Below are 14,340 nucleotides of genomic sequence, written 5' to 3' on the forward strand. Positions count from 1 at the left end.
TGTGATGATAAAAGGCGGCATGCACAGTGCTGCCTTTCAGTCGCTCCGGTGACCTGTTGAGGTGAATACTCACACAGGAAAGCACCAGCTGAGCATTTCACAGCGACTGCCATGCCGCTTCACTGCTTGTTGTACGCTGGATCACCTGTAGGACACGGGAATGTCCTGAAGTGTCACACTCCCTGGTTTTTGAGGAGCGTTTCTTCGTGCCTAGCTAAAGAAAAACCGTTCCCAACTCGTGGAAAGATGAGGCGTAGCCCAGGCTGCCGGAGTGCTGGATTGTCACTCTGGGGCAGCAGGGCATCTCTCGCAGGGTCTGAGGAAGAAGCTCCAGGCCTGCGGCAGAGATGAGTTAGGACTTAACCCAGTCTTTGTGCATTCACAGCAGTACGCGGAGGGTACAGAAACAACATCTGATTACGATAACCAAGTCACTGGAAGGGTCAGTCTTAAGACTTCAATATTTTAATAAGAACAGTTCATACGAGTAACTCACTTCCGTACATTCATGGAGTACAAAAGTTTTCCCTGGCTACAGGTACTAATGCTTAGACTTTAAATATATCTACAAACTCTTTACATTGGTCATTGGGAATACTGAGCTTCAACGGGAACGTCGTGCGTGAATAAATATTTCAAATATAATGTCTTGGAAATGTTCTCTTTTAAAAAAAAAAATTCCCTTTCTATAGATTAAGTTATGATTCCACGGTAACACGTCGGACATCCCTTTAAGGTTCAAAAATAGCTCTGTGCCACAGTTTGGGTATCTTTATTGCTTTGCCAACCACTAAGCCTTAGAACGGGCCTTAACAAGGCTTGATTGTGCTTACCTTTACGCTAATGCAATCTTTCAGAAAGTTTTTCTCACAGCTTCAGCTGAGAAAGTTTCTGTTGAAATACTACATTAATAGTAAAATAAAGAGAAACAGAAAAGCAAACCAGAAGAATTCATCAGAAGAGCTCCAGGTTTTTACGGAGTGGCACTGTGAATCTGGTCCTGAGTTTGAAGAGTTAACCATTACCAGCAAGTTGCTGTTGATTCACAGCTGCCCCCAAACCCACAAGTCACCCCTGTCAGGTGTTTCTTCCTCAGTGCCAGCTATTTCAAAGGTTCCTTCCCTGCGCAGGGAAAATAGGCCAAACCCTCCCAAGTGCTCCAGTGAGGTTAAGCTGAAGGCAACCAAAGTAACTTTCTCCTTCCAGCTCAGCTTCCCTGTTAGCAAAGGTGCCAGAGCTTCAGGAAACACAGAAAATGCTTCCCCCGGACAGAAACGCAGGCGTCCCTGTGCAACAGCTTTCCCAGCAACTAGATGTGAGGGGGGAGAATGAGGAGGGGATGTACTCCCTGGGGAAGGGCAGGAGAGATGACGGAAAGCTCTGTCCGTCTTGGTAAGAAAAGCCCAACCAGAGGCGTGATTCTCATAGCGACTGGTGGTGCTGGGATGTGCGAAGTTGCAGTTTTGGAGCGTGGGCTGAACAGCAAGTCATACTTGGGCCCCTTAGTCCCTCTGCTCACTTTGTCACATTTCCTTATTTAAAGCAAGCAAAAAAAAAGCGCATTGCCAGGGTTATTCCCCCAAAATTTAGCAGCAGATGCTAATCGGAAAAAAACCTTTGAACTGTAAGTTTATTCATCACTTGTGTTCTTAAGGCCTGCCACTTAACACCTCACTGAGGAAAGTTAAACAGACACCAGCCTAAAACTGCCATGCAGATTCCAACACAGTCTTACAAAATATTCACCTAAAGGCCTAAATCCCTTGAATAGTCCAGTACATTTTTCACTTATTCGCATCTTTTTATGCCATTAGCCATAATGACTGACTGCCTCCTGTTTGTAACTGAATTTACCTGCAGAGACTCTCGCGCTACTGGTGGAATTAGCTGGAGCAACTTGACAGCAAAGCAGTAATTAACTTTTCCCACCAGAGTATTATTTAATTTAAAAGTAAGCACGCAGTTCGGAGCAACAGCGGTGTTTGAGTTACGGTGGAGAAAAGAGCATCGCTGACCTACATGGACCAGCAGAAAACAGCTTAGATAGATAGAAGTTAAGAGGAAAATGGCAATAAGCTGTCTTTCTACGCTAGCTTTTCCAGCATAGCTGAAGTACTACTTTTCATAGACATTTGTCCAAGAGAGGTTTTGGTCTCTTAATTGCCAAGCTCTACGTTAAGCTGGAGCAGCTAGAAGATGAAGACTGAATACGAGTGTCAAACTGCACCAGGTTTTGCTGAAATGTAAAAAATAACACCACCACCTGTACGGATAGAGCTCTCGGCTCCTACTTGCCCCTTTTGCAACTAGAGAATCTTGCCCCTTTCGCAACAGGACTCAGAGGGTTGTGATTAATGGAGCAGGGTCGAGTGGGAGGCCTGTAACCAGTGGTGTCCCCCAGGGGTCAATACTTGGACCAGTATTGTTTAACGTATTCATCGGTGACCTGGACGAGGGGACAGAGTGTATGCTCAGCAAGGTCGCTGACGATACCAAACTGGGGGGGGCGGCTGACACCCCAGAGGGCCGTGCTGCCATCCAGCGTGACCTAGACAGGCTGGAGAGCTGGGCAGAGAAGAACCTAATGAGGTTCAGCAAGGACAAGTGTAGGGTCCTGCACCTGGGAAGGAAGAATGTCAGGCACCAGTAGAGGTTAGGGGTGGACCTGCTGGAAAGCAGCTCTGAAGAAAAGGATCCTGGGGTCTCGGTAGACAGTAAATTATCCGTGAGCCAGCAATGTGCCCTTGTTGCCAAGAAGGCCAACGGAATTCTGGGCTGCATAGGGAAGAGTGTGGCCAGCAGGTCGAGGGAGGTCATCCTCCCCCTCTGCTCTGCACTGGTGAGGCCACAACTGGAATACTGTGTCCAGTTCTGGGCTCCCCAGTTCAAGAGAGACAAGGGACTACTGGAGAGAGTCCAGCGTAGGGACACAAAGATGATTGAGGGACTGGAGCATCTCCCTCATGAGGAAAGGCTGAGAGAGCTGGGACTCTTTAGTCTGGAGAAGAGAAGGCTGAGGGGGGACCTTATTAATGTTTACAAGTATCTAAAGGAGGATGGAGCCAGACTCTTTTCAGTGGTTCCCAGTAACAGGACGAGGGTAATGGGCACAAGCTGGAACACAGGAAGTTCCAATCAAATATGAGAAAAAACTTCTTTACGGTGAGGGTGACGGAGCACTGGAACAGGCTGCCCAGGGAGGTTGTGGAGTCCCCTTCTCTGGAGACTTTCAAGACCCGCCTGGATGCAGTCCCGAGTAATGTGCTCTGGGCAATCCTGCTTTAGCAGGGGAGTTGGACTAGATGATCTCTAGAGGTCCCTTCCAACTCTGAAAAATTCCGTGAAAACTCCTGGAATGAAACTCCTGATCTTTCCAAAGCTTGCTCCCACTTATATTCCCAAGGAGTGAGGTGGCTCACTGCTTGGATCTTTGGCAAAAGCAGAGAGAAACCAACATTTCCTGAAAAGCAAGTTAGTAATATTTTTTTAGTGTATGAATTTCCACTAGGGAAAACGCAATTAGTTTCACTAAGCTACTAGGCCGAGAAACACAACATCATTTCTCTTGATTGTACAGTGTGTCACCAAATCAACTGCAAATCAAACTCGCACCTTCTTTATAACCTATCTGAATGTAGGTACTTACTTTCACTGCAGGCCAGCCAGAGCAAACAGGCTGAACTACACCCTTTTATTCGCAGGGAATAAACTTACTAGGACTTCTGCCTCCTCTACCACCCTGTTGTGGTGTTACTCTGCCCTACCATCAGGAGATGGAGCTGTACACATTGGAGGTGGATATGAATTTTTCGAGGAAATTCTGGAAATCCAGTGCACGTCTTTAATATCTAGCCCTGCTTCCTTGTTATAGCTTCTCCTAATTCCCTCAGCAGGTTATTGGCAAAGTCAAATAACTATACAAAGGGTGCAGCTTAAACCGGACTTGTAAATACCCAATTATTCCATATTCACCAAAGCGTGAAGCTGTGGCTGAATAGAGTCTGTCTGTGTGTGCAGCACTGTCAGCTCACTTAAAGTGGTAGCTATAAGGGCTTCCTGGGGTCCCGGAGTCCCATCTGACTTACAGTCTGTTCCTGTGGCAGAACCGTTGTCATGCAGTGCAGTCACACTCCCCGGGACAGCAGTCAAGTTTTGATAGTGGCCATTTTCAGAGAAAGACAGCAGCTTCTCTGGTATTTTAGGTGAGACATCATATTCTTCATCAGGGAGCTCTGTTTTGTGACCTTCGTCGTTCTTAGATGCTCCTTCAACAATGACAAGGAAGGACTTCCAGGGTGTGTTTTTATCATGTATCTGAAAAAAAACCCACCCAAAACCAGAAGGTTGAACATATGATGACTGTCCGGGAGGCAAAAGCTTGGATCCAGCTCCGTACCTGCTGCTGGTAGAAAAGGTCTCTCTTTTCATCTCACATAGCTATTCCAAAACTAGGTCAAGTATACAGCCATGCACTAATCTGTGTCCCTGGTGAGCTTCCTGTTTTCATAAAGCATCTAACCAGTCCAGCAGAGAGCCTGGCCCAGAAACTGAATTCTCCTGTCACCTGTGAGTTGCACGGGGAACACGCTCAGAGGTCACAGAACAAATCTGTGACTGAACAGGCCTCAGACACGACCTGTATGGGCTATGCCACAATGGATTAAGAATGGCTTCACTGCAGACTCAAGACTAAACGCAAACCATTTGAGTATTGTAATGCCATGTCAGAGGGCGGGCGATGTGCTAAACCCAACAAAAACTGGGCAGAAGTCCCCTCCAGGCCCGACGAAGTTGACAGCTCAGTATGTGGCCACGGAATAAGGCTCGAGGGCTACAAGGTAGTGGGATGACAGGTTCTTACCGAAGTGTGCCGTCGGAGGGTGGACTTGTCGGTGAAAGTTCGCCCACAGGCGTTGCACATGAATGGCTTCTCCCCGGTGTGTATTCGATGGTGCCGCTGCAGCGCGTTCAGCTGCGTGAACTGCTTACCACACTGGTCACAGCAATAGGGTCGTTCACCTCAAAGCAGAGCACAGCATTAAAGGGGTGATGTAGTTGCATTACGTGCGTTACTCACTGGGGAACTCAAGTAACCCCTGTACTTCAGGAAACGACAAGGCATGCACAAGCGTCTTCAGAAAAAAAAACAAAAACCAAACCAAGATGTTTTCAGAGTTCTCACAGTTGGGTAAATTTTGCCATATCTGAAGTAAGCAGATACTTACACAATAAGAGCTAGACCCACAGCCTGCATAAATCTGTGCGACTTCTGAAGCCTCCCCATTTTTGACATGTATTTTCCATTAGCAACTAAAGTCCTGTCCCAGAATACAAGCTCTCTTATTTACACGGTACTTTCTGTGAGCATGAATACCAGAGCTGCTCGTACCCACTAGGCTACCTCCAAATACATCACAAACTGTCTTGCTACAGTCACTCTATCACGCACTTTTTGAAACAGCCACATGTTTACTCCTTCCTGTGCTAAGGCAGAAAACGGGACACCAAAAAACTTTATAACAGACGCAAGTGGAGTCACAAAAAGAGATGACATTCCAGAACAGGAAAAAAACCTATTAACATCAGCACTGCCATGCTGATGTGCCCTGCTCCCCCTGCTACACACTAGACATACAGATATAGGAAGTAAAGAAAGAGGAAGGCATGGCAACAGAACAAGAATTTCTTTAACACCAAGAACATTGGCAAGGACACCTCCTACGGGGTGGCCCTGGCAAGGACACTTCCTACGGGGTGGCCCTGGGTAAGCAAGCCATTTATTACATGATGAAAGTAACGTGAGTATTTGCAACCTACTGCTTTTGCTGAATAATGTGGACTTCATGAAAGCTGGGCAAGCGGACAAGAATGACATCAGCTCTCTGCAGTGCATTCCTCAGAGTTAAAATGGACATAGTTCTTTGGTCACTAATAATCGTCTTACTACTAACGCAGCAGCATTATTAACAATATCTGCATAGCTCTTGGAAGTATTTCAGAGAATTGACGTAACTCAGTGAGAAGCACAGGGAGTACTAGGAGAAGGGAAGAGGATGAAAGAGAACACTGCCTCAAGAATTCAAATGCGCTCGCAGGGCAGGAATTACAGTAACGGGAAATCCTAGTTGAAAAATTCCTTGTCCGAATATGCAACTGTGAGGCCTACATCTTTAAATCACAGAATCATAGAATGGTAAGGCTCGGAAGGAACCTTGGGAAAAATTGTGGCGGTTTGTTTCACACAAAAAGAGCACCTCCTTCCTACCTGTGTGAACTTTTATATGCTGGTAGAGCGAGTTCCTCTGTGCAAACGTTCTGAAGCAAACTTCGCATTTGAACGGTTTGGATCCAGTATGGATTCTGTTATGGTGTTTCAAGTACTCCTTAGAGGCAAAGCTCTTCCCGCACGTTTCACACATAAAAGGCCTTTCCCCTACGGCAAGAGTGAAAAGGAGAATTAAACCAACATCGTGTTTGAGAATGCTATTAAACATCACACGCAAAAACGGAATGCTATTAGATGCAAATGAAACACGTGCCAGCCTCACAAAAGGATCTGAACAGGCCAAGCGACAGCAGTGATCTCTGCACAAGGCACAGAGCTTTCCTGCGAGAAATCTGCACAAAATCCTCCAAGCGCAAGGGCAACCACGCCTATCCAACAGTACACTGATAGCTTTACGTAGCACATGAAAAGCCCAGGGAGATGTGCAGCTAGCATTCTTCTCAGCATCTTTGGAGTGTTCTGGTTTACTCTCATCACAAACACAATGCCGCATGCCTCTGATGAAAGGCTTCCACCCGTAAGCAGCCAATTTTGGTTATATGCGTCTTGAAAAACATTCTTGGAATTATATTTCATTGTAATTTAATGTTTTCTGCTATCCACATTTAGTTACAGGCTACCAGCAGGAGGCAGAGCGTTTTAAGACAGGTCAATTAAGAGATGCAAAAGTACCACACACAACTCACAGGTGGTACAAAGGGTCAATTCAAAACACCAATTATACCCCAAAAGATACCTGGGAGAAGGGCATGTGCTTTTAAAAAGATTTCTTTGCAGATCAGGATAAGCCAAGACAGCTGTTTTATATTCCTTGGGCTAACTGTTCCAGACTTACGGAGAAATCATTCTTCTCTTAAGAATTTAACTACACATTTTATTGATGACAGATCTTAGGATATTGAAGACTATCCAAAGTCTTGGATCCCAGCCAGATGGGAACTCTTTTTTTTCTCTTTCCTCAGCTCCTTTTACTCTCTCCACTGTCTGCCTATCCACCTACAGGAACCTTTCCCAGTAAAACAGTACCTAGAGATGAGAATATCTGATTTTATATAAAAAGCAACAACAAAAAAGCATTTTCTGAATAAAAGTAAGATCTCCTGGTTTCACAGCAGGCCTCCTCCTATACGTAGTATGTTGCAAAAGAAAGCCTTACCTGTGTGACATCGTTTGTGATATATAAGCATGTGATTCTGAGTGAACCTGGCACCACATTCATCACAGACAAAAGGTTTTTCACCAGTATGGATTCTGAAATGAGAAAATACATTAAAGCACCGAGGTATGCCTCTTTTCCTTTACAGCACAATGCAAGTCACCTTCACTTTGCAGCTGCTCTCTGACTGTACGCCTGCACAAGACTTAGTGTCTTTTAAAAACACCTTCAGCTGGGCCAAATTCTGCATTATGGTTTCTGCAGTGCTGCTTTTATTGATCGTGCCTGTGCTGCATGATAAAGGCCCAGATCCAGAAATTTCTTTAGGGTAAACCAAAAATTTTAAAGTTAAAAACCGAGTAAAGTTTAGAAAACTTGTATCCAGATAGACAGACTGAAAGAAAAATGTAACCATCTTGGGATCTGAAGCAAAGCAGGTATACTTTATATTGCTGACGCTACCAATAAAACACTCCACACAGACTATGAGTGACACGTTCCCTGGCACGCTGCTCTTGCAGGGCCATCAAGTAGAGTCACTGACTACTCTGTAACGAGTGGCACCCACGAAACAGAATGAAAAGACGCCACTTTTATACAGTCAGTTTTCTTGATGTCACCTCAAGCCTTCAGTGTGACCTCCTGGGGAAGGCTGTGTGTACATGAAGGGCAATGTACAGAATTGTCGCCTGTACCAGTATTCCAGTTTCCTCTAGCTTAAATTTTCAGCCCATGCACACATCAGGGCTCTTTTAAATAGTGCTACAGGAACACAGCCAACACAGGCCAGTTTTCATGGCAATACACCAACAGGAGAAGCACAGCTGTAAAAATATATATAAAAGAGATGAGAAATTCTCACCACAGACTGTCACAATACACAAGTTAGGACAGCATTGAGTTTCCAGCACTCAACAAGCTTACTGAATAGTCATAGAGATACAAAATGGAGAAGAAACTCCACTTATGCCAAAAAATAATTTTTAAACAGCACAAAGCAAGTACTTGCGGTTAGGAAAGGACACATGATGAAAGAGAGATGCCGTACAGATGCATCAGCAGTAACATCATAGCAGCACTCCTGAAGAAGTTTGCTTCCCAATGCGCTTTTTACCACTGGGAATAAACCCACTGACTTCAAACGGGGCAGTAAAAGAAAGCAGTGGTTAACGAACCCTTCTGCCTTGCAGGAAATGCCACCTAGGCATACACTGACACTACCTGCATTCTCTTTTTGGATCCAAGTATTAGTTCTTCAGGATATCTCTTTTAAACCTCCCTCTCCACGCTTACTTGCTGGCTATAATCTGAACTTTGGTTGCAGATGACTGCTTTTTAGACTGATAAAAGCAGGCTAAAGCCCTTACTAGCTAGTATTTTTACCTTGATAAAAAACGACTCTTGTGTGAACTTTCAAGATCACGCGTCTGCACGTCCACCTTTGAGTCTCACCACAATATAAGTGCTACAACTGATTTCATCAGCTCTGCGTGGGTGCCTTCTGTGCTTCACTCACCTCTGGTGATGTGTCAGCCTGCTTCTAGTCACATATCAGTTGTTTTCTACGCTTAGCACCCAAATCTGGTGTTCTTCTATTTAATACATGGCCAATGTATTAAATTGAAATTATTCTAATAATTATTCTAATCTTTTTAGAATATTTTCATACTTATTGCATAACATTATTCTATTGACTACAAAGAGGCATCAAATTAGCCCCAATCCTAGAAATAATTCAGCATGGGAGTTGCTTTTCTCATGCGAAATGTCCCATTGACTCTTACTGGGTCTACTCCCATGAGAAAAGTTAACTGAGCCCTTCAGCAGCAGCAGGTTTTGTCCCACGCACCTGTACTTTGGCTTAAAGAAAATTATAGCAACTCCCTTAACCTGAAAAGCAGGAAAACCCCAAAAAGCTATGAAAAAAAGGAAATATGGATCCTTTCCAGTCAGCCATGTTTTACATCCCCACTTCACTTGAAGGCTCAAGGTGTGTTCCAGGCGATTCTGCATCTCCCCCCAGAATCTAACAAGGCCACTTAAGTCTGTTCATACCTCATGTGTGTTTTAAGTGCAGAAGGCTGAGAAAATTTAGCCTCACACTCTGTGCACCCATAAGGCTTGTCGCCTGTATGCGTCCTTTCATGGAGCCTCAAGGCAGTTTTGGAGCTCAACCCCTTTCCACACTGTTGGCACTGATGACGCTCCCCACCACCCTCATGAACCTGGAGAATGTGCCTCTTGACGTCCTTCTTCCTCTTGAACTTCTTACCGCAGAGCTCACAAGGGAAGTGGCGCTCGCTGCTGTGGACATGGCGCTGATGGCTTTTTAGGTTGCACCGGTTGGCAAAGGTCTGACTGCAGGTTTCACACCGATAAACGATTTCGGCTGCAATGCCATGGCTGTGCTTTATGTGCTTGAGAAAACTTTTCTCATACAGGAATTCCTTCTCGCATGTGCTGCACTTGAAGTTACTGCCTCGTTTCTTTTTATCCTCTTCGGATTTTTTCAGGTTTTCTTCTGATTCAAAGTTGCCATCGCATTCTTCACTTTCTGGTTTGATGTCATTCTCTGCTTGCTCCTCCTCCCTCTCCATATCACACATATCCTGGTCTTGAGGATATCTGTTTTCTTCAACAGCAACCTCTTCATTCTTCTGCTGCTCTCTCAGCCGCCTCGTGTATTTCTTCTTTGGGATTTCCACAAATACTTTCCTTCCAGCCAGTCTCCCACTTGCCCTTCTGATTTTGGTATAAGGAGGCTTCATCATTTCCTTCTTTTTGTCCGTTTTCTCTTTTGGTTTGGTAGCCGGCATCTCAGGAGACACCCTATTGCCGGGCCTGTCTGCTGGGGAATCTGGAGGATCCAGAGGACAGTCTGCCTGGTCAGCCTCTGCCACAGCAGCTGCATTGGACTCAAGCAAAATGCTTGGCTGGGTAGAGCTCTCTTCCTCGGAGTTCTGGGATTCAGAGAAGTTTTGCAACTCCAACAGCACTGATTCAAGCATCTGCTTCTTTAACTGAAAGCAGGTTTCCGAGAGGTCCAAGCACTTCAGCTTTTCGGCTATTTCTAGCATGCGCTGCACTCTGTCTTCTTCCACTTCTACCTTAGCAGTGTAGACAAACTCAAGAAATGACGCAAAATCAGCAACCTGGACCTCATTCAAGAACACGTTGGTCCTTGGGCCATCCATGCCCTTCTCATTAAGGAAAACCTCCTTGAAAAATTTGCTTGTTGCTGCCAATACAGCCTTGTGAGCAACAAACTCTGCCCTAACACCTTGATACTCCACACTGACAGTCACGTCGCAGAGGTGGCCCAGGAGACGCAGCTGATGCATTTCATTCAGAAGGTTGATAGGAGAGGACTTGGATTCCAGTAAAACTGCATTACTTTCCATCTTTCTTCTCACTGCAAAAAGCTGTTAACAACACAGCACGTTAACTATTTGCACGGAAGCTAACAGAACTCAAAGATTTCAGCGGCCAAAAGTCAAATCCAGAATGTCTAGAGTGCTTCACTTCAGATTTAAGCATTAAGATGCTTGAGCTTAAGTGATCAGACTTTCAAAGGAGCACTGTGAAAAGTCTGGCTAGAAGTGCAGATTTCCAAAAGTGTCACCCTAAGGGGCCATATCTAAAACCATGCCGCCAGTCATACACAGAGATTTCTCTTAAATTAATTTGAGTTTAAGTCTCAACTGTAATCTTACCTGAAACACTAGAGATTATTAGAAACTGTAATAGGGACAAAGCAAACAGAGAAAGATCAAAAGAAATGTTCTCATTAAGGCATGTGGAATTAAGAAATTATTCTCCCTCCTAATCAGGCAATATGAGAAAGGTAAGATTAAGTAAAAGTTAACTGCAATCCTAAATAAACACTTCCTTAAACAGGCTTTCGAGATAAGACTTTTAAGTAAGACTCGGATAACATTCCAAACGCTTAATTGACCAATGTACAGGAGACTGCATAATCATATTCTTAAACTGTAAACCTAAGAAATCATAAGGCTTCTTCAAAGTGTCTTCTTTTGCAAAAAATTCATCACTCAAAATGGACTTACAGCCTCTAAATTTGGAATGCCCATTTGCAGCCTTACAAATGGCTTCACTATTTCCACGACCGATTAGGTTATGCTGTGTTTCCCAGCAATGTTTTAAGCTGCTCCAAGGTTCTCAAAAGAATTGATTTAAAAAAAAAAAAAAGTTTCATCCCAGAACAAACACCGTTTCTATGAACTTTGAGGATGCTCTGAGCAACACCCTCCCTTGCAATCTATTGAGTTTTACTGTCTTCCAAGCAACTATGTATGTATGTATTTTGAATCTGAAGAATTTATTTCCACAATAAAAGCTAGCTAAGGTTTGTTTTTCTCTGTACTTGCTCAGGTACAGTAGACTTGCAGCCTTTTTTACACAGCACATTAGAAATCTTGCTCAGAAAGATAAATCAAAAATACAGCATATGAACGGAATAGAATTTTTATTAACTTAACAGTAAGGAAGCCATATTAAGCATGAGAGACACGAGAATAATGTTCATAGCATCAAAACAAGATACTCTTTCTCCTCACATAGAGATATAAACTCCAATTTTAGTCCACACTCATTTCAACAAACCAAAAGTTAAGACTCACATCCCAATACAATTTTCTGTTAAAACAGTTTTGGTAAAATATTTCTAAGAAACTGTAAAATGGATAACTACAAAACACAGTTTCATGGAGGCTATTAGTAGCCGTGTAAAAATGAATCCTTCATGGACTTGATGCTATACCAGGTAAAAAGCCACAGGGAGCCCCTACCCTAAGGAGTTTACAAATAAGGCAGATGAGACCGGAGGGAAGCAGAATTGTTTCCCCAACCTCACGCAATAAGCAAGTGGGACAACAGGGAACACGATCAACCATGGGCACCCAAGCATCTACCTTAGATGCTACAGAAAAAGATTATCCTCAGCTCCAAACATTTCCTATTTCCTAATCCGTGCATCTTCAGCTCCGCAAACTTTTAATATTAAGATTTAAATAGTTCCATTAATGTTATTCTACTAAATACCTGAAAAAACACTGTTACCAAGTTACGCTTACCGCATCTAAAATGAAAGGCCCAGTAAGGGGACAAAGAATCGCCTGTGCCAGCTCAGCGCTCAACAAGCACCTCAAAACACTGTCCACTCTTATACGCAAGCCCCAATGCTACACTTTAGTTTTGATAGAAATTTTATATGAATGAGAATAACATGATTCGACTCCTGACTGAAAGGCCAACTCATAAATAAGCATAAAAGATTATGTTTAAACATAGCTTCCTTTTCTCCACAGTCACTCTCTGACTTTTCTTCATGACACACTGGCACTCCAAGTATTTGAGGATGAATTAAGCAAAGACTCGCTGAATGCTTTATCTGAAGTAATCAGTGATATAAAAATGTGACTTTTTTCTCCCAATGTCATTATTTTTTTAACTACGTACATTATTTCACAACTATCCACCTATTTTCCATTTGAGAACACAGCAAAAGCTGTGGTCACATGTAGACAACAGCAGTCCCCGGCACGAAACAAGAACCCAAACCACAAACTTCTCCCAGCGGGGTGAATGAGCTCATAACCGTACTCAGCTGCTCATTTCACGAGCTGACCACAGATGCGTGTGTTAACAGACACATTGTGCCAATTGCTTTTTTCTTAAGGCTGCAAAACGTAAACCTCCTGTTCTTCCCACCACAGTGTTTGCAGAATCAAAAGCCACTGTGAAAACGCATCGCTCACTCTCATCACTAGCCTTCTACTGATTTGGAATTTGTTCAGAGGAAGAGCAATAATCCTACATGTATGGTAAAATGTGGTGCGTTGTGAAGGCTTTTCATTGTGAAGGCAAGTACACTGAGCTGCTGAGTGCTGGGTTGCACAACATCTTCAACACAAGTATGATATATTCATCTTAATAAAGACAAGGCCTGAAAAATCTGCAAACTGAACCTGCCCACTAGGACTAGCCTGTAGAACTGAGATTCAAATAAAACCAACTCTTGCATACCGTCAGCCATTGTACACCATGAACGCATCCCCTTCCAGAGGCAGAACTAGCTGAAAGAGATAAAAAGCGCCAGCTAAATTTAACAGATTGTGAACCCACCAGCTTGTCTGTTCTTCTGCACCAACAATTACACATGGCCTAATAAGAGACGTTACTGCTAGCACCAACCTGCTTCATTTAGGACTAAAGCTACAATAATAGCACCGCAACAACCGGCACAGTCCGCAGGGCTGAGGCGGAAGTTAAACCTGTGAACCAAAAGACAGCACACCGCAGCCCACAGCCAGCCCGAGTTTGAGATGACAGGCGAGAGCACCCCAGCAAGACCCGGCGGCGCCTGTTGAGAGCACAGGGGCACCCAGAGATGAGCGCTGACCCCGGCCCAGGCCCGGACACTCCTGCGAGGAAGGAGGATGGGACACTGCCACACGAGCAAGGCCAGTCACCCTCCTCCTCCTCAATCCTCGACAGGCTTCTTCCTCGGCCTCCCCTGCTCGCCACAGCGGCCCGAAGACGAGGGGCCTGGGGACGGGCTGCAGCCCACACGCACACCTCCCCCTGGCCGAGGCCGCCGGGGGACAGAGGCACCACGGCGGTTCCGCCTAGGAGAAAGGGTCGCCCCCGCACTCACCGCGCAGCCCCGCCGGCGGAGCGGGCCGGGCCGGGCCCTGCCGCGCCGCTCCTCACCCCACGGCCTCCGGGCGGCGGCCGGAAGCGCTGTCGAGCCTAGCCCCGCCCCCCCGCCCTGACAACGGCCGGTGGCAGAGAACGGCGCAGGCGCGGCCGCAGCGCGCAGGAAGTGACGCCCGACGAAGCGACCGGTGTTGCTACGCAACGCGGCGGGGATCCTCCG

General features: G+C 45.1%; 1 protein-coding gene across 1 annotated transcript; it reads right to left on the reverse strand.

The window, feature by feature from the left end:
* Positions 1-1,612: 1,612 nt before the first annotated feature.
* GZF1 (GDNF inducible zinc finger protein 1) lies at positions 1,613-14,262 on the reverse strand. Its single transcript, XM_063327937.1, has 6 exons — positions 14,119-14,262; positions 9,498-10,864; positions 7,443-7,537; positions 6,266-6,433; positions 4,862-5,019; positions 1,613-4,314 (listed from the first exon to the last, which is right to left on the reverse strand). The coding sequence occupies exons 2-6, from the start codon at positions 10,841-10,843 to the stop codon at positions 3,958-3,960; spliced, it is 2,124 nt and encodes a 707-aa protein (XP_063184007.1). The 5' UTR covers positions 10,844-10,864; positions 14,119-14,262; the 3' UTR covers positions 1,613-3,957.
* Between the last annotated feature and the right edge of the window lie 78 nt (positions 14,263-14,340).

The sequence above is a fragment of the Chroicocephalus ridibundus genome, chromosome 3 (genome assembly GCF_963924245.1).
Source record: "Chroicocephalus ridibundus chromosome 3, bChrRid1.1, whole genome shotgun sequence".
Classification (NCBI taxonomy): domain Eukaryota; kingdom Metazoa; phylum Chordata; class Aves; order Charadriiformes; family Laridae; genus Chroicocephalus; species Chroicocephalus ridibundus.

What these genes read in the sequence shown, in the direction of transcription:
- GZF1 (XM_063327937.1), bottom strand. Translation starts at nt 10,843, where the DNA reads ATGGAAAGTAATGCAGTTTTACTGGAATCCAAGTCCTCTCCTATCAAC. An exon ending in TCACAAACGATGTCACACAG is followed by an intron (nt 6,434 to 7,442) that starts GTAAGGCTTTCT and finishes CTCTTGCCGTAG; the next exon opens with GGGAAAGGCCTTTTATGTGT. An exon ending in CCCTCCGACGGCACACTTCG is followed by an intron (nt 4,315 to 4,861) that starts GTAAGAACCTGT and finishes GTTTTTTTTCAG; the next exon opens with ATACATGATAAAAACACACC.